At 38.7% G+C, this 20,292-nt stretch overlaps 1 protein-coding gene across 1 annotated transcript; it reads left to right on the forward strand.

Annotated features, from left to right (window-relative positions):
- Positions 1 to 3,016: 3,016 nt before the first annotated feature.
- TENT5B (terminal nucleotidyltransferase 5B) lies at positions 3,017 to 17,882 on the forward strand. The gene is made up of 2 exons (XM_014058351.2): positions 3,017 to 3,550; positions 15,075 to 17,882. The coding sequence occupies exons 1-2, from the start codon at positions 3,341 to 3,343 to the stop codon at positions 16,092 to 16,094; spliced, it is 1,230 nt and encodes a 409-aa protein (XP_013913826.1). The 5' UTR covers positions 3,017 to 3,340; the 3' UTR covers positions 16,095 to 17,882.
- Positions 17,883 to 20,292: the final 2,410 nt, after the last annotated feature.

The following is a 20,292-nucleotide window of genomic DNA, read 5'->3' on the forward strand; positions in this document are numbered from 1 at the left end:
ATACTAAACCAGGGGTCTCCAACCTTGGCAACTTTTAAGACTTGTGGACTTCAACTCCCAGCAAAATTGTAACAAAGCTGGCTGAGGAATTCTGGGAGTTGAAGTCCACAAGTCTTAAAGTTGCCAAGGTTGGACACCGCTGTACTAAACTATATAATGAGTTAGGTAGAAAAAAGCAAATGTCATTTTTCCCCACAAGGGCTACTGAGGCCTGATGTGATAAACTCATAGAGGGGGAGTAATGTTTTCAGACAGTTCTTGGTTTTTCAGATCTTTGCAGATTGTAATGCTTGTACTTTGTGTTTTTGGAGGGTTTCCTGGTTTACTGTAAAACCAGGAAAAAAATCATACAAAGGAAAATTGGCAGTTTTGTCACCAAATCTTGGCAGTACAGTGTGAGAATGCTCTAGAAACTTTACAAATGAGGCGGTGACTGCATGTTGTCCAGCTTTTGAGTGTTTTTCTGAAACATGAACTTGGAGCTTCCAGGTTGTCGGGACCCTAGTACTAACTGGAGAATTACAAGCACTTAATGTTGGCAGTTCAGCAAACAACAACGGTTCAACAGGATTTCAACAACTCTGTTCAGAGCAGCAGGCTGATTGCCACAAAACCATTGAATTCAAGGAAGAACTATTCATGTAAAAGTAGAGCAGAACAAAAAGAGGCACAAAGAGCCTTGGCAAATGCATTACAAAAATAGAAGCACTACAGGGAAGTCAAAAGATAGATGGAGAAATGCATCATGCCATTGCCAATTAAGTTGAGTTCATGCCAATGTAGCACATTCAACTATAATTCTAAACGAGTGAACCTAAAGAGATATGAAAGAGCAATGGCTCTTCTCAGAAAAATCAGGTATACAGACATATTTTTATGCATTACCCAAAATTCACAATGTCGATTGTTTGGTTTGACACAGCATGCTGCATGAAACCAATCCTTGCGGCATTACTAACTACTACTCGTGGCTTCGAATGTTGTGTGAATTCTAAGTTGTGACTTATTTGATAAATAATGACTAAACCACCTATACCTTGATGTTATATGTTGTACAGCACGCCCAATCAATGCATGATTCAAAAGCTTTAAATTGTATGTACAACGGCAGTTGTAACGGCCCAATTGAACTCATCGTTTCAATGGTCTCAAAGTATTTACTCATCGAGTACTTGGTTTCAATATTTTTTTTAAAAAAATCATTTAGTTTTATACTTGAGAATTTTAGTAGGCCCTCCTACTCATAATTTATATATCTCAGCAGCATGTATCAATAAACAGCAAGAACACTCCCAAAAAATTAAAAAGCTAATATAACAGGCCAAAGTTATATCCTATAAGGTACACATATCCAAGCCTGGATATAACAAGCTCTTATTTTCCCAGTAGAATGGGCATAATTATTGTCCTGGCCCAGTACCTGGAAGAAATGCCAAGTCTTCATGGTTCCACGAAAGCCTTATAGGGTCAGGCTCACCCAAAACTCCAGTGGGGTGGGGTGGGGTGGACTTGTTCCAAAGTACAGGTGTAGCAACAGAAAAGGCACATCGAGTCTCATTAGATAATATTGCTTGAGGGACTGGAGCATGCTCACCCTGTACAATCTAATGGAATGGACTAAAGTAACCAGAGATAGGCAGTTTTCCAAATAAAACAGGTCTGTGCCATGCAAGCATTATAAGTGATAAATACTTTGACTTGCATCTGGAGGTCTATATGGAGCCAGTAGAGCTTATGGAATAGTGGTATTACATAGATGCACTGATGTTTGCCCGTTACTACTCAATGCCACTGGACAAGTTGCAGCATTTGGATGATCTTTAAGGGCCCTTCCATGTACAGCACACTGCAGAATCAAAATGAAAAATAACCAAGATGTGAGTGATTATGACCAGACCTCTTAATCCGGAAAGAGATGCAAGATGTAGCCTTGATCTGCCTCCCAATCAAGTAAGCTCAGGTGGACCTCCATATTATCTGCAGCTCTGAATGGGTGAGTGAAACCTCACCCAGTTTTAAATACAGTAAATCTTCAGATCTAGCCCAGCTGCTTGGTCTTCCGAAGATTAGGCATTAAATCTACTGAGATTAATCAGCTCAACTATGTTTACCTTTAGCTCAGATTGTGTCTGGTACGTACAAGAAAAGGATATGGAATGATTAATATTGTTTCAATTCATCAGAATTGATTTAAGAAACCACGATTACATTTTTAATGTTTCTCTAACAGCTTCACTAGCACAATATTAGATGTAACAGGGGGCTGCAGTATTCCCTCACATTTCATATTGCATCTGCAGTATATCCATACAACTTTAATTTACATAATCAGTTTTTTTTTTCTTTCTATTTACAATAATAAGCTGCATAAATTTTCAGGGAAATTATCCAGGTCTCACCAACAGACTTTATCTCATCCAATCTGCCCCAAAACCAATCTGATTTAAATTCATGGCTTGTTTCCCATGTTACGTTTTCAATACCTGATTGAATTCTGAAAAAAATGAAGACAGGAGTTCCTTTAAACGTATGTCCAGTATTGTTCCGTGCTTTGGTCCACTCCCTTCTTTTACATACCAATAAAGCATTACATATGCAATATATTACACGGACATCTCATGCCTCATCAGCTCCAGCACAACGGACAAGAATCGATCAAAATCTCCTTGCCTTTTAGACAAGGCTGCCTTTCACAAGGCTCCAAATCCCTGATAGCCAATCGCGGCCAGGATTCCCTTTGACGTCTGAGCTGCCCAACGCCTTCTCCCATCATCTTCCCTTCATTCCATCTCCAACTCCTCCTCTTTCCCCGCCCACCCCCAGTCTAATAACCCAGGGGGTGGGTCGCCGTACCCAACTCCGCGCCACGCCCTCCTCTCGCACCCAATGGCCATCCCCCCGAACTTCTAAAGCTCGTCCAAGATTGGTTCGCCAACCCGAGCCAATCGCGTCGCCCCGCCACCGTAGTATATAAAGCAATGCTGGGGCTGCGCTCCCCGCAGTGCTCAAGCGTTGCAGGCGCGGAGACAGGAGGGGACGGGTGGAAGGAAGGGAACTTGGCTCTTGCACGCGCCGAGGTTACGCCTTCCCTTTCCCCGCCCCCTCCGGTTTCCCTCAGAACGATTTCTTTCCTCGGGTGTTTTTTTTCCCGCCTTTCTTCACCTTCTGGAATTTTCCTCTGTGTTTTTTTTGGTGGGGTGAAGCGGTTTCCTCAGCCGTTCCAACCCCGTTTTGTGTTTGATTTCGGTTTGTGTCTCCGCCTTTCTCCGGCGCTTCTCTACTTCCCTCCACACCCACCCACCCTCCCTTTTCTTGTCTCCCTTGGGAAGAGCCCCTCACAATGCGCGCCACGGGGACCGGGACGGCTGGCACGGCCACCGCCAGCTCGGGGAAAGCGCCGCCGACCACGCCGGCTGACGGGGACGGGCGCTTCAGCGTCCTCAGCTGGGAGCAGGTGCAGCGGCTGGACCACATCCTGGAAGAAGCCGTCCCCATCCACGGCCGCGGCAACTTCCCCACCTTGTCGGTGCGGCCCCGCAGAATCGTGCAGGTGCGTGGAGAGTCGAAGCCCGAGGCAGGCGGGGGAGCCGTTTGGAGATCCCGCCGGGTGGAATGATGATTTACCTCAGGAACGCAGCCTGCTTTTCGGGATGACAGACTGACACGGGGTGGGGCGGGACACCTTCCGTATCCTTCGGGGCCGGGATGTGGGATCGCCTGGGGAAGCGGGTGGGGGTGAGTGGAAGAAGGCCAGGCCGGCGGAAAAACGCCTCAGTAGTTCGGAATGCGCATCGTACATACCAGGGCTCTTCCTAAAATTAATAGTCGGTATTCGGGCTTCCTCGGGAATTAAAGGGCCGCCCGCCGCACGGCAGGATCTGCCGCTGGAAAAGTCACTGCGCGTATTTTTAGCGGAGGAGCCGCCCCCTTTATTGGGAGGATGCTTAAGGTCAGGGTGGGAATTGCTCAAGCTTTGAGGTTTATGTGGGTTTAAAAGCAGCGTAGCTTCCCTCTCGCCTATGGTCGGCAGCGAGGGAGGTGGGGAGAAGAGAAGCATGGAGAGTGAAATCGAATAGGACGCTGTTAAATTGATTTAAAATAAAAAAACCATCTTGGAGGTCCCTTTATAAGGAAGAGGGGATAGCATCTCCTAGAGGCTTCCCTCTCGCCTATTGTGGGGGGGGGGAGGACAGAGAGAAGCACAGGGAGTCAAATCGAATAGGACTGTGTTAAATTGATTTAAAAAAAACAACAAAAAACTTGAAGGTAAGGTCCATTATAAGGAAGAGGGCATGGCATCTCCTGGAAGCTTCCCTCTTACCTATGGGGAAGTGGGGGTGGAGGGGTCGAATAGGACACTGTTAAATTGATTTAAAACAAAAAAACACCTTAGAGGTTAAGTCCCTTTATAAGGAAGAGGGGATGGCATCTCCTGGAAGCTTCCCGTGAGAGCTGCAGTCTCATCAGCTGAATCCATTTGTCCTTGAATTTATTTGGAATTATTTAGCTGTTTTAGGATATCAACCCAGGTAGAACTCCAGAGTTATATAGTGTCAAGATGAGATGACGGGTTAATTGCTGTCACAATTTTGGCCATTTTTTTAAAAAAAAATGTTTCCCACTCTGTGCCAGCTTTTATTTTAGTTTATTCAGTGCCAGATTCTTTTATTTTAATAGTATTTTTTAAAAAAATATTCAGTGCCAGATTTTTTCATTCTAATAGTATTTTTAAATTTTATTCCGATAACTCTGCAGTGAAAGATTAAGAATATAGTAAAAAAAGCCCACCAGGGTAGCTACAGAGCACTTAAAGGAACATTTAGCCACAGTCTACCCTACCCCACCCCCATAGAATTTGATACAGTGTACATGCTTAGAAGGTCAGTCTTTTTTTTAAAATGGTCTTGATAAAACTTCCTATAAAGTTCTATTAATTAAGTTGGCATTAACTCTACGTCCTCATTCCTATGAACTTTAATCTTCTGTGGGTAAATTTGGGTGCACTTTTTTGTTGAACGAATAGCTCAGTTGTAGGTTAACTAGATCATCTGTAGATGGCAGACTATAGTTTAATGCTCAGTAACTATTCATATGTGTATCCAGGTCAAAGATCTAGTTTATTTCTGGCCAATAAATTTTGTGCATCCAAACTCTTGGATTAATTTTTGGCTTACTATATTGTGAAAATGCAGAAAATGATAACCATAATAACTGTTGTGTTTAGCAATAATATGAGATGATCCAATAAAAGGCTTTCAATTAAGTTAGACCAGTATGATACATCCCCCTAAACTGCAGTTTTCAAGTTCTTGAGACACAGCTAAAAGTTAAACTATTCATTCATTTAAGCATTATTTTGCCTAGGAAGGTAAAGCTGTATGAAATATTAATATGAAAGTAAACTGCTCACTGGATGGCTGTGTAGTGGCTGTATTATGAAGCGGAAAAGGTTGTAATCCCAAACAAAATGGGATTTAGAGGAAGGTATCTTTGAGATTTATCTTGGGTTGGGCAATCATTTAGGTCCTCTGTGTCAAAAAAGAGTTCTATGTTATATTCTTAGATCATGGTTTTTTAATATGTGAAGTAGCCTGTAGTTCAGAACAGTTTATGCCATATTATTTGTAGACTTTTAAGATGCTACAAGACTTATGGTTGGTTCACAACAGTGACATCAAGATAAATTAGCTGCCAGGTAGCTAATCACACATAGATTACCCAAGACATCAGTCATTTGGAGCAAAATGGTGTGTTTAACAGATTAACAGTTAGAAGGCACCTTGTGGATCATCTAGTCCAACCTCCTGCTCAAGCAGTTGATTTGTGAAGAATTTACTGAAGTAGTAGGACTGCAACTCCTGATAAAGACGTTTAAGAAGAAAGATATATGAGTGCAATTAGTTTGGGAGAGGGGGAAGTCATTTCTATTATATAGTATACATAGAGTGCATAGAAATGATTTAATACAGTCAGTTTCCATTCACTTTGAGGGGTTGAAATCACTGGTATCTTTATGTGCCCTATTTAGAAGACAGTCCTGACCTAAACAGAGCTTTACAGCATTTAAATGGGTGTAGTTAAATATATGCAGGTTCCAATAATTGGTGTCCAGATACAATGAGATTTCTTAGATGAAGCATTGGGTTTGTGAACTTGTATAAATGGGTTATACATAAAGGACTGAACATTTTGGAGAATAGAGCCTTTAGTTCCTTGGTTCCAAGCCTTTCATAAATGGTTAGAGTTAACTTAGGTATACAGACAATCCCTGGATTAAAAACAACTGACTTGCAGATAACCCATACTTACGAATGGGTTTCCTATTACTAAAAATGGCAGATGGTATTCTCTTTCCTTAAGCTGACAAACCACTGAAGTTGCCTGTTTTTAATATACAAACTGTTTTCAGTGGTTCATAAAAACATAGCACATCTTCAGTTTATCATCTCTAGGAAGGAGAATGCTGTCCACCATTTTTAGTAATAGGCAGCCCATTTGTAAGTATGAGTTCTGACTTACATACAAATTCATGTTAAAGACAGGTGGAACTTGTTCTTAACCTTGTTGACAATATAAGGCTATGCATGCTTTGAAGTTTCACAGTTTCTTGGCATTAACTGTGTTGGTGAGAACTTACACTCAGAACATTTTGAAGATGTAAGTTGCTAACTTTTGCTCCAATTCTATTAATGCCTAGGAATTTTCAGTCTCTCAGAATTGAATTTGGGAAAAAGCTACAAGGGAAACATATGATGCTAAGTAAGTCAGTTTATTCATTTGCATTGGCTATGTTTAGGGCTGCTGGAAGCTGTGGTTGGTAGGTTGCAGTTCCCCCACTGGTTATATGCCAATTCTAAACTACATAAAACTTTTGGGTCAATGATAACTAATAGAATGTCAAAGGTATGGAACTAAGAGGCATACTACATCTTGGGACAGAGCTCTGCTTTAATAATGATTACTGATTGGTCTTTAGTGAGTGGAATCTAGATGGTGTAAGTTTTTAGTTTCTGCCAAGGGTATCTCTCTTTTAGAAAAAGACTTATTTCCATAAAGGAGTATTCATGTTGAAGCTTGTAAGTGGCTAAGTTTGTACACAGTTCTAAACCATAACCCATAGTTAATGAACTAAAGTTGCTATGTTCACATATGTTGTCCCAAAAAGATTGATTGGATTATGTGCTGTCAAATTGGTGATGACTGTTAACAATCATATTTTCCCCCAAGAAAGGCATGCTTTATTATGGCCTAATATGGTATTCTAATAAGGCATAATATGCTTTTATCTTTATTATAGCTAGTCTTGCTGTAAACACTGGTTTAGTTTTGTGTAGAGTTGTGTAGTACATTTCTTTAATGTATTGGTGTTTTGAAATAATGAGTATTGCCTTTCACACTGCTGGAATTCATAGACATGGTAATTCATTAGTAACAAGCAACAGTGCCTAAACCAAAATCAAACCATATCTCAGCATATTTTGTGAGTCTTGCCATTTTTATTAAGCCCCATTTTGTGATTTCTTTTGGTTTATATTGTATAACTACTGCTTGTCAACTATGATTTCTTTTTTTAGAATGTGGGAATGAAGCCACTCTGTAGCATGCCTGAGCCATTGTTTTCCAACAGTCAGCTAGACATAGGTGAGGATTGTACTAGATTCCCCACTATAATTCTACAGAGCTTTTCTCTCCCTTTCAGCAAAAGTGAAAGAGAACAGTGCGTTCTCACATTTGGCTGCAATAATCCCAAGTTTTTTTTTTTTTAAAAACCAGTCTGTTTATGCTATGTTGGCAAACTCTTTACTCATGGAAAAAAGAATGAAAAAGAGACGAATGCCTGCTCTTAAAAGTAGTACAGGGCTTTCTTGTACATAAAAGCAGGAATGCAATCAATCAAAGTTAAAATCTTGCCCATCAATTGTGCCCAAGGAAAGGGTAGCCTAAGCTTTTCTAAGTTGTCACTACAGATCAGCTGTTCAAAAGCTTCTAACCTTTTTGGAGGGGCTTCACAGACCTTGGAGAGAAGTGTGCCTTGCTTTTCTTGTAGTCAGCTATTTTCAGGTCACCTTTCATTCCAAAGAGCTCAATACTGTGCTAATTCATGTGTGAAAGCTAATGCTGCAGATGCATTGGAAGATGGAATCCCTACCAGCTGTGTTTTCAAAAGGAGAAAAAATGCTGAAAGGCAAATATTTGGATTTTTGTGGGACCTGAGTAAAACAAGTCTCTAACAATGAGAACATGTTGACCCTTTTGCAACATGCTATATAAGGGATATAACCAGTTACAAGAATCAATTCCCAGAATATTAACTACATTCTTCCTCTTCCGTACTGCTCTTGCTCATCTTTCTCCTTTTCCTCATAGGTAGAGCTATGCTGTAGCTTTCCATCTTAATTTGTAAGAAATCTCATTTGAGACCTCAGTGCAATTTTTGCACCCGAAAAAGATTGTGAGGCTATTCAAGCTTTTGGGCAGGGAGGCACAAATGTAAAATACTATGGAAAACAAATTAGCTCATTCTTGGGAGTTCATAATTAATACATTTGATGAAGCTATTTAAAGTTGTATGTTGCATTCTGACCTGACTAACTTGCATTGTGGTTGGCCTCTCACTTGGTATTCTGCAATCTGCTTATTTAGAGCTTGGAATCTGCTAGCAGAAAATAAATCTGCTGATGAAGGTGGTGTCTGGTCTTTTGACCTTGGCTGAATGCCATTAGAGTTTAGGATTCTCTAGTTAGATGCAAAAGTTAGTCTGTTTTAGTATAAAATGAAAAGAAATAATGAAAGCTGCTCTGGTCATTAATGGCTGGCATATATGATTACACACTATTTAGATAAATTTTATATAGGGAATTTCTTTCTAAATGTTGTTTCTTTAGTAGAGAATGTTTGGCCAGTAAATCTGTGATGCCTGTAAAACTGAAAAAGAATGTCTAGGATTAGGGAAGTAAGAAAAACCTGGATAATGATATACATCCAGAGATATTAATGGTAGATAAGAAAATATGCTGTAGCAGCCTTCCCCAGTCTGAGCATTCTGCAAATGTGCAGACTTCCTTTCAAAATTTTAACAATTCCTAGAAGGGAAAGACTGATCTACTGAACCTACTGTATAGTCCACTTTGATGGACTATCGTAGTACTGTACAGGTAGTCCTTGATTTACAACCATTTGAAGTTACAACAGCACTGAAAAAAAGTGACATGAAAATTTTTCACACAGCTATTGCTGCATCCCTCTGGTCACATAATCAAAATTCCGGTGCTTTGCAACCAGCATGTATTTCTGATTGTTGCATCTTCCTAGTCTCATGTGATCATTATTTGCGACCTTCCAACTAGCTTCCTGACAAGCAAGGTGACAATGGGGGAAGCTGGATTTGCTTAATGACCATTTGATTCACTTAACTGCAAATTCACTTAATAATTATGGCAAAAATATTGTAAAATTGGCACAATTCATTTAACAACTGTCTTGCTTAGCAACAAAAATTTTGGGCTCAATTGTGTTCGTAAGTTAAAGAATAAATGTCATCATGTCAGATAATTTAGCCTAGTTTAATGCTTATTTTCCCAAAGCCCCTTGCTGAATATCATATCATAGATTTATATTTACATTTCTGAGGGCTGCTTAACTTGCAGATGAGAAATATTATAAAAGATCGGAACAGCATAAAGCTGGTTTGGGAGATTGATGAGATAGTACTCATTTTGGGACCAGATTTCCATTTTTAAGCAACGTGCTTATTAAGTAAGTTGCTCCTGATCTTATGACTTTTTCACCACAATTATTAATTAATCATTGCAGTTGTTAAGTGAATCACATGGTCAGTAAGTGAAGCTCACTTCTCCCATTGACTTCTTGCCAGAAGACGGCTGAGAAGGTTGCAAATGACATTCACATGACCCCCAGGATGCTGTAGCTGTTGAAAATGCATGCAGGTTGGCAAGCACCCAGTGTTTGATTGCTTGACTGGGGGCGCTGCAGCAGTTGTAAGTGTGAGGACTATTTATGTCATTTTTTTCAGTGTCATTGTAACTTCAAATGGTTACTAAACAATTGGTTGTAAATCGAGGACTACCTTTAATGAAGGTATTGTTCACAATTATACTGATATAACTTTGTCAATATAAAAGGGAAATTACATGGCAGCCATTTGTATGTCAGTTGTCACCTTTTTTAACATCTCTAGCATATGTCAGCTTCTTTTTGTTTGTTTTCAGTCACTCCTGGGTTAATGAAAAAACGTTACAGTCATAATAGTTCAAAGCAATGTGTTCTCCATTTCATTCACCAGCTTGGACTTTTCTGGAAAGGTAAAATAGTAAATATCATTGCTGAGGATAGGATGGATTTTAATATGCTTATTAGAACTGGGAATGTATAATGTACTCTGAGATGAGAACAGCCTGGAGCAGATTATTGTTTGCTTGATCACAGTTCAGTTGAACCTTTATATTGACTTTAGAACACCCAACCATTTATAGCCTTAGTATTTGCTTCAAGTGTATCCTGTCTTGGCAGGAAGTGAGCCTCATCACCCTTGGATCATTGATTGAGCATTGTGCTTTGCTTTGGCTTGAGAGATATATAATTTGGACATCACTTTAATGCCTGTCATTTCATTCATATATAGATATAGATATGAATAGCTGGTCCAAATTTTATTTTAACAAGCTTTGTGGTTGCATGAATTGAAGATTCTTTGATTTTATTCCAGCATTGTAACCATTACACTACATGATCTTGCAGATGATACTTCTTTACCTAGAGATTACATAACAGTGATATCATACAAATACCTGTTCATTAACATATACATTACTTTGGAATACTCTTTCTATAGTTCATTGGAAGTAGACCTTCATGGATGCACAAATTTATACTTGATGCTTGTAATCTCTGCCCAGTGAGAAGCTGGTCCAACTGCTTCCAGTACAGTCCATTTGCCCTTAAATAGCCTGCTTGGCTCAGTGTGTCATCACTGCCACAAATTACTAAGGATTTGTTTGTCTATAAAGTAGCAACACTGTGCTTAGTAGGCACTAATGTTGTGCCAAAAAGCTGCTTGCATATTCATTTTATATGGGAGGTGGCTTCATTCCTCTGCAATGACTCAGATGTAACAAGGCACATTGGGTTCTATTTTTTTTTAAAGGATTGAACAAAACTTGCTGCCTTTCACTACAGTAATTGCCAGGAGTTGAAGTGTTTCCATGGGGAGTGCATGTTTGTACTCACATAATATATTATATGAAAATTACCCATTTTGTACTAATTATATTTCAGAATTCTAAATTAGAGCCGTTCTTTTACAAAGATTTTCCGGTTCTATCTTTTGTATCGCATGCTCCAACTGTAAAATTTGTGCATATCTAGATTTAAATCCATCCTTAAACATGGGAAGTTATTAGCTGATATTAAGAATAGTCACTGTATCTTAGTCCAGTCAATCCTACTTAGTTGTAGTTTTGGGGGAAATTGCACAAGGAAGAGCTATGTGGGTTGCCTTGAGCTTCTGGAGAGAAAATGAGTTAGGAATGCAATATATAAAGACATTCATGTTAATGTTTTTGTAGTAGTTTTATTCTTGCTTCAGTCATTAATTAGACATTGCCTTTTATTGTAAACCGCCCAGTCACTTAGGTGAAATGGGCAGTGTGGAAATCTGATGAATAAATAAATAGGCACCGCAGAACTTGAAATTCTGAAAAGGAGAGTCACGATGGCTGCCAGGCAATTCTAGTATACCTATCGCTTTATCCTCTGAACACAGAAGCCAAGCTAATTAAGAGATGTTTTTAAAAATGTCAATCTAGAGACAGAAACTTCTTGATACCACCAAAGCAGGCTGAATCCCTTTTTAATATGACATTCTGTCCAGGAGGAGGTTTGCCATGATATGGAAGAAAAAAGAACATTCCATATTTTTTAGAATACAGCATTCTGTTTCTAGATTTTTAATTTACAGCTCCCTTACAGATTACTTAAATTTGTATTGTGGTAATTTCCCGAAATGTGCAGCTATAAAATTTCTTAAAGCAAAAATTAATAAGACTGGCATATTCCTGCACACATTTAGTGCTGTATTTAACTAGCTAAACAGAGTAGTCAATCTTACTCATGCACTGGGTGGTGCCCCATCTCTGCCATTCCATGTTAAATTACCTGGTGAACTATCTTTGGATTATGGAGCAATATATTTGATGGGTAAAGGCTAGCTAACGGCACCTGATGTTTAAGCAGCCTCTGCTATTTTTTTTCCTAAATTATACCATTGGCAGTAAATTATGAATAATATAGAAGTGTGTACAGGGCTCAAATAGTTGAATATAGCGATGACTATAGGGTGGGTGTGATATGGAACATGTAACAGCCAGTATAAAAGGCTTGGCTGGCAAAGCATGGAAAAATGCTGATTTGGCATGAAGGTATTTCAGAGGACAAGTGGTAGCATGTGGGATATGGGTTTGGCTGGTGATTAATTGAATTTTGTAGGGTGTAGGACAGCAGTTGGAGATAGCATTGATGCTGATGAAGAGGTTTTAGAAGGTAAGATGTTGAACAGTGACAGATTGGACTGAGGTTTTCAGCTAATAGATTCTAATTTTTTCTCTCAAGCATAAACAGCACTGTCCAAATAAAGTATGATGCAGTCTTTGTATATATGCTGGTTAGGAGTTTTGCCATTTTAAATGTGATGCCTTGAAAAGAATATACACTAGTACAGTATGTAAAGTTATAGCTTTCACAACAAATGACTATAGCAACAATGGTACTCAAAGTAGCTTTTTAAAACCAATAAAAAAGGAAGGATATAATTCACTTTTTCCCCTCCTTCAGTCCCTTAATGTAAATATTAAGAACTCTGTGCCCTCCTGACACGTATATAACCTGCTTGGTCACCCTGAAATAAAATTCTGCAATGCAGTTAAAAAAAAAATTCTTGATCAGATAACTTTTGGAAGTTATCCCCATTAACCAGTGAGATTGAAATATTCTGACAGAGAAGCACATTCTTCTTTTTTCAGTGAGTTGTTTAATAAAACAATATATGTAAAAGTAATAGGTTGTTTTTACAAAAACATATAGACTTGGTTTAATTCTGTTTTAGTTATTCAATTATACTACACAAGGACACTGACAAATTAGCCAGGATCTGCATTCTGATTTAGCTAGAGTAATTCACAGGTATTTATGCACAAATAAACTTGATCACTTCAGCAATATTAGAAATATTAAATATTGATAAGAACCTCCCAATGCATCCCATAATATCTCTCCAATTAATTGGATGAAATATGCCTTGCTTCAAGTCCTATTACAAAAAACCTCACAACTTTGCAGAACAATGCTGTTGTAACATGCAAAAGGACAAGTGTTCTTAAAAGGAAATGAGGGCTATTCTAAATGGCACATAGCAGTTCATTGTACTGTAAACAGAAACGATTGACTCTGACCAGAAAATATTAGCCAGTGCTAAATACAGATTTCACCAGTCTTGAGCACGTAACCTAAAAAGGCAGTTACTGTTCTAATGCCTGATGTGTCTTGTCTTTAAACCAAAAGAAGTAAGGAATATTTAATGTGCCTATTCTGCAAGATGGCTAATGATACACTGTAGCTATACAAATGGACCCACTGTTTATTCTTGATAAACAGCCGTCTTCTGTAAGCTTTAGTCTTCTAATATTAATTAAATTATCCAGCTTGCAATTATGTGCTAGTTGTGAAACAGGAAAAAAACCTCCTAAAGGACATTTAAACCATTTTTTCCCCTTAAATGTATATAGTTGCTGTATAATCTGGTTTTTCTTCAGATTGCACAGATAGATAGATAAGAATAAAAATGGTACCGGTAGCTTGATATTTATCCACTTTTTTGAACACCATTAAAACCTCCAACTTTACTAGAAAGCTAATGACTAGTTTTAGTAAAATAAAATGCTCGTGCTCTGGTATTGGTGGTTTGAAAGTCTGTATCTTAACATTTTTTCCTAACTGGGTATAACACATGCTTTCATTATAATTGTCTCTCTCTGAAGCCTGCTTCCGACATTGTGGCCTGACTTAGTCCTGATTACTAAGGTAACACTTATGTGTATCAGTACAGTACAGCCATCTGAATATCTCATATATCTTTTGTGTATGTCTACTGAAGTGATGGAAATTGATTTTGGAAGAGAACTAAAAGACTGGTGTGTGGGTGTTTGTGTGGATGTTAATCTCAACCCTATATAATAACTTTGTACTTACAACCTAAGTTGCATTAAAATGTGAACAAATTTGCAGCTGCATGATAGTTGAACTTAAATTTTTCACAAGGTGTTTAAAGCTGTATGGTTGTAGGTCCCTAGTGGAGCACATTTTCTTTGTCCTTAAATCTTGACAATATGGAATATCACTCACCAGTTTTTAAACTAATATTAAACTTATTTCACATTTCAAACTACAACCTCAAATTTATATCTTATCATTTGCGCTACAAGAAAGTTGTAGGAGAATTCCTGACTCTGAAAGTAAAGATGATAAGAGACGGACCAATTATTTATTTTGAACCTGTCAGGGCAGATGCCTCCTTAAGATGGAAGAACAACAAAGTATATGGAAGAACTGTTCATCTGTAACTATGCATAATGAAATCAGGACCAAAACCTGAAATCTACTTAAGATTAATCTAGGTGTCATGCCAAACATTTAGTAAAAAGGTGGTCTACAGATTATTGGTAAAGCTAGTTGTTAATCCCTTTCTCCTATACTATTCCTATTTAAAAATTCTTCACCTGAGCTGCTATTTATCCCATAAGACAAGTGTGGGAACAGTGATACAACAGTAGATTTGATCATTTCCAGACATTGTATTCAGCTGGGCTCATAGGAATGTCTCACATTTGGCTATTACACTGTGCTTTTTGGCTTGATTTTCGTATTGTCCCTAAAGACACTAAAAACATATTCCCATATTTCAAATTTCCTAGCCTGTGGTTTGTTACATTTCCCATTTGAACTGCTTTCCACACCATTCGTTGCTGTCAACTCGTACCAATTTGCCTCTCCTTGCTTTGCAGGTGGTCCGTAGTCGTCTAGAAAAGCAGGGCATCACTGTCCACAATGTGAGGTTGAATGGCTCAGCAGCTAGCCACGTGTTGCACCAGGACAGCGGTCTGGGGTATAAAGATCTGGATCTCATTTTTGGTGTTGATCTGAAAAGCGAGGATATTTTCCAGCTGGTAAAAGATGTAGTGATGGATTGTCTCCTGGATTTCCTCCCAGAAGGGGTAAACAAAGATAAGATCACTCCCATGACTCTGAAAGAGGCCTATGTGCAGAAGTTGGTGAAAGTGTGCAATGAAACTGACCGCTGGAGCCTTATATCACTGTCAAACAACAGTGGGAAGAATGTGGAACTCAAATTTGTAGACTCTCTCCGGCGGCAGTTCGAATTCAGCGTTGATTCTTTCCAGATCATATTAGACTCACTATTGCTCTTTGGAGAGTGCTCAGAGAATCCAATGTCTGCAAACTTCCACCCTACTGTCACTGGGGAGAGTATGTATGGGGACTTTGAGGAGGCGATTGATCACCTGAGGAACCGAATTATAGCTACTAGGAATCCAGAGGAAATCAGAGGAGGTGGGCTTCTGAAGTACTGCAACCTCCTGGTGAGGGGATTTCAAGCCAAATCAGAAGTTGACATGAAAGCCTTGCAGAGGTACATGTGTTCAAGGTTTTTTATAGACTTTCCTGACATCGGGGAACAGCAACGAAAGCTGGAGTCTTACCTCCAAAGCCACTTTGTAGGAATGGAAAGCAAAAGGTACGATTGCCTGATGACCTTACACAGAGTGGTAAATGAGAGTACGGTGTGCCTGATGGGACATGAAAGACGACAGACGCTGAACCTCATTGCCATGTTGGCCCTCCGGGTCCTGGCTGAGCGGAACATAATTCCAACTGTCACAAATGTGACTTGTTATTATCAGCCAGCACCATACATGGGGGAAATAAACGTCAACTATTACGTAACCCACATGCAACCTCTTCTGCCTTGCAGTCACTCCTACCCAACGTGGCTCCCTTGCAGCTGAATGCTGAAAAAAGCTCCAGTCTTTGTCTTCGCAAGGAGCAGAGGCTGTGTGTTCAGAAGAAAAGAAAAAAAAATAGGTCTCTTGCGCTGAGTATCTTGCTCTTACATTGGAACTATAAGTCTACTTAATTGTGGGAAATTGTGCAGTGATATGTCTAATTACCAGAGATGTTTACAGGAAGAAAATGCTTGAGTTAATGTATAAGGTGGGTGGAAAGGATTAGGTTAAAAGTAGAGCTGCACTACCTTAAATGCAAGCTGATTTTTTTCTTTCTTTCTTAGTGCAAGAAGCATTATGGGCTGTGCAGACTCTATTTTTTTCTGAACATATTTCAAAGTGTTAATTCCTTTTAAGGGACCAAAGAAATCTTATACAAGTGCCTGCAACCAAAAAAAAAGAAAAAAAAAGAAAGAAACACTAATTTTTTTTGTAGTGGCAGAAATCTATATTGACAGCTTAGTTATGGATGTTTGCGAGGAATTTTTGGTTTTAGGATCACACATTAATTTATGTCAAGGGAACTGAGGTAGGCAGAGGCTTTCCACAGCAGCCAATGTAACATGGCTTGCTGTCTGATGGACCAGCAGCACTGATTAACAGTTGGAGCAGAGCTGGGATGGGGAACTAAATGGGGGTTCAATTTATAATGATAGAGAATTTTTAATGTGATGGATTATGTGCCCTCATTGCCAAGGCTACCAGAGGAAATGGGAACTACCCTAAATTATTATTCAATTTAATGTGCAGTGCCAAAACCCTAATATTTTAATTCCTCTTAAAGGAAAGCCTGTAGATCAGTATTTTGCTGTGTGGATCAATATATCTTTTTCATGCAAGGAGCAGTTATTCCCAGGCTTTTATAGCCTCTAGGACTGTCAATGGTATTAGAGTAAAAATGAGCTGGACCAAAAACATAAAAAGGTACATGCATAGCCTTTGTCCTGGTTAACAAAAAGAACCAATTAGACCTTGGCCCAGAAGCCCTCAGCTTTGTGTCTGATAGCCCACTACAGTATCTTGAGAATTGTGCTTCTCTTCCTGTTGGGTGTCTGTGACTATCTATTTGATTCCATGTTAGACTAAGGAAACATTTTAACACTGCTTGTTATGGCTGTGCAAAACTTTATAGTCTTAATTTGACAAGGTATCAGTGATGTATTGAATCAAGTCATCAAATTGAAGACTAGGCTTGATGCGTTGAATCAGATGAAGTGATGCAATTTAGATGACTTTTGTTTGAATTGAACTTACAAATTGGATTAACACAATTCACATGTTTGAACTGAAAATTCAAATCTGATTTAGAAAAAAAAATACATTTGGATCGGATCTGATTTGCACAGGTCCATTGCCTTGTTTTTGCTTATAAAATTTGATGTAGAGAAAATTCCTCATGTCTTGCGCTTGCTACAGTAGAATAAGTAACGAGACGAGAGAGCTGTAGACAACTGTACACAGGAAATTGTTGATGTCTTGTCAAATTAGGCTTTGAAATAATTATTTATCCAGCACAATAATTCTTCCTGTATATTTTTTTGGATTGCATAGAAATTTTACAACTTATCAGTTCAGATTAGTTTATACCTTTTAGGAAACTGAGGCAGCAGATACTTTGGCTGTTGGACATACCTGCTCTGTAAGGGATACACAAAATGCTCCATGGTGTATCTTTGAAGGTTGACTTATTTGCTAATCTGTTTTCTTTGCAATCAAAACTGTACCTTGTTGGAGCAGACTAAAAGAAAGGAAAATCAAAAATAAAATATACTTGGATTTTGTCTAGCTAAACACTCTGCCTCTTCCTGAGAGACAATGAGTTGAGATGGTAAGGCAGTTTTTAACTTCTGTTGACTTATTGACCAATACCTACCACAACTTCACCCACTTTGATATTTCTACAAGTTGTACAAGCTAAGAGAAACTTAACAATTCTGATAAATCCAGTGCTGTGTAAATAGAGTTCTTGTATATATAGGTGGCTTTAGATGATCTCATCTCTATACTGGTGAAGACTTCCATGAACATGGCTGCAATGCCTGATGATTAAGAGGGCTGCCCTAGGTTTCCTCTGCCACTTAAAGGAAGGCTTTGCTTTTCCAGATTGTCTCCTTTGACAACCATTTGATAATTCACATTTACAAGGAGAGAAATGGGTTTGCACTAGAACCGCACAGCTGGCTGACAGCAATGTTTTTAGCTAAAATGATGGGTGAAAATTTAAATAGTAAAAATTGTCTCTGCAAAAAAAAACAAACACCAGATCAATGCTGTGTTTGGAGAAAAAAAGTTCTCCCATGTAATCAAGGGCTTCCTGGATGCTTTTTTTTAAAGCACTTTTTGCTGTATGGGGATATGTGGTGAAATATAAGTAGAGGCTGCACCAGATATATCTGCTGTGATACTGCTGTTTTCCTTGTGTGCATGAGAATATCCTGAAGAGTTTGACACTATGAATGGCACTTCTAGACTTGTGTTTGAATGTGTTCTGCAGCTATCAAATCTGTCATGCAATAAGCCTGACATACGAACTTTGGATTCTTTAGAATCTGTCACCATAAATAAATACAATGTATTGAACTCTGTTGGATTTACTTTACTTAATCAAACAAAGGTACCATAGTTTTAGTTTCTAATCCTCAATTCTCTCTTCGGCCTCAAACAAAATGGATCCAAATTAGCCTTCCCCAACCTGTACATTCTAGATAAACTGGACTACGAGGAAAGGCTGTTTTAGGCCACCCAAATTAAAAGGCTCCAGGAATAAAGGTGGCTTTCAAATGGCTATCCTTTCTCCTCCTAAGGGCATAATTGGCTTTTGCAGAGTAGGTGGAATAAAGTAGGGAACGCCATACTGAAGTTTCACTGCAGTCTTCTGCCCTGTAACTTTGCTGATTGCATCTTCTGCTGATGATTGGATGATACTTGTCCCAGTTCATATATGGTATGATCTGAGGCAGAGGGCTACCACTCTAGGGTGCCAAAAAAAATGGATAGGGAACATTGCTACACAGAAGTCACATCATTTCTGCAAGATACAAAATGATTCACATCTTCCTAATGCAATAGTATTTCAGCATATATTTAAATCACTTTTCAAAACAGTTCTAGGTGGAGAGAGCAAAGAAGAGACTCCTAGGCACATGGGATTTATGCCTTGCCTTCACTACCAGGCCTCTGTTAGCTGCTTACTATGCTCTTCTTTCTAGAGTAAATGGAGAGTGTTGCATTGAGGTTTGGAACGCTATACTTCCAAGTATCCTATGTATATATGGAATTAACGTGGCTTGTGAATTGCCCAATTAGTGATAATGGATGCTTGCATGGGGGGATAGCCGGGCTCTGTGTATCTTCCAGATACTTTAAACTGCTATTCCAAAAACCATTTGCTATTGTCTAGGCAAGTAAATGAAAGTTAATATCTAAAGCTACTGAAAGACATCAGGTGATCTAGTCTGGTTCTGATTTTATCTCTCTAGCCTCTTTCCATAGTCTTCATTCTTAGCTATGTTCAGAACACTACTCAATACATCCTTCCATTGTGAAATTAATTTGGCCTTTAAATATAATATGATGTAGGTTGGGGTGGGTGGGGGGTCTTGCCAAGTTTTTACCTCTTATGCCATTCCAATAGCACAAACCCTGGTCCTAATCCTGTAATTGGCGGTTGTCTCTGAAACTGACCAGAGCAGCACAAACCACCTGATGTGGTTGGCTTTTTCTATTGTTGGAGCAGATCACTCCTAAACAAAAGGATGCTTGTAGAAAACACTAGTTGTGATCTGAAAGGGGGCTTTCAATGTTTTGAGTGTTTGATCTCTTTAAAAAAAAACCTAATAAAAATCTATTTTCTCAAAAGTTGGTCTGTCATTTTTAATTGAACAGAAAAGCTGATATCAAAATGATGAAGGCTATGGTCAATATAAAAACCTTACGTCCAGTCTGGTAAGCGTCAGATGTATTAAATGTGTATACATGCTCAGCATATTGTTGGGAGAATTTTTAATCTGAGTCTTAACAAATTGGAAGAACGCTCTACATACAGTCCAATACTGGTTTAATAATAACCATAGCCATAAATTTAAAAAGTATTGTCAAAATATAGCAAAGGTGTATTTAGAAGATTATAGGTGGGAGAGCCACTGAGCAAATTAAATACGATAGTTATTATTTCTACTTTCTTGGGTTTGATATGGCTTTG

This window comes from Thamnophis sirtalis, unplaced genomic scaffold (genome assembly GCF_051295495.1).
Source record: "Thamnophis sirtalis isolate CommonGarterSnake01/CBP01778 unplaced genomic scaffold, rThaSir2_p1.2 scaffold_13, whole genome shotgun sequence".
Lineage (NCBI taxonomy): Eukaryota > Metazoa > Chordata > Lepidosauria > Squamata > Natricidae > Thamnophis > Thamnophis sirtalis.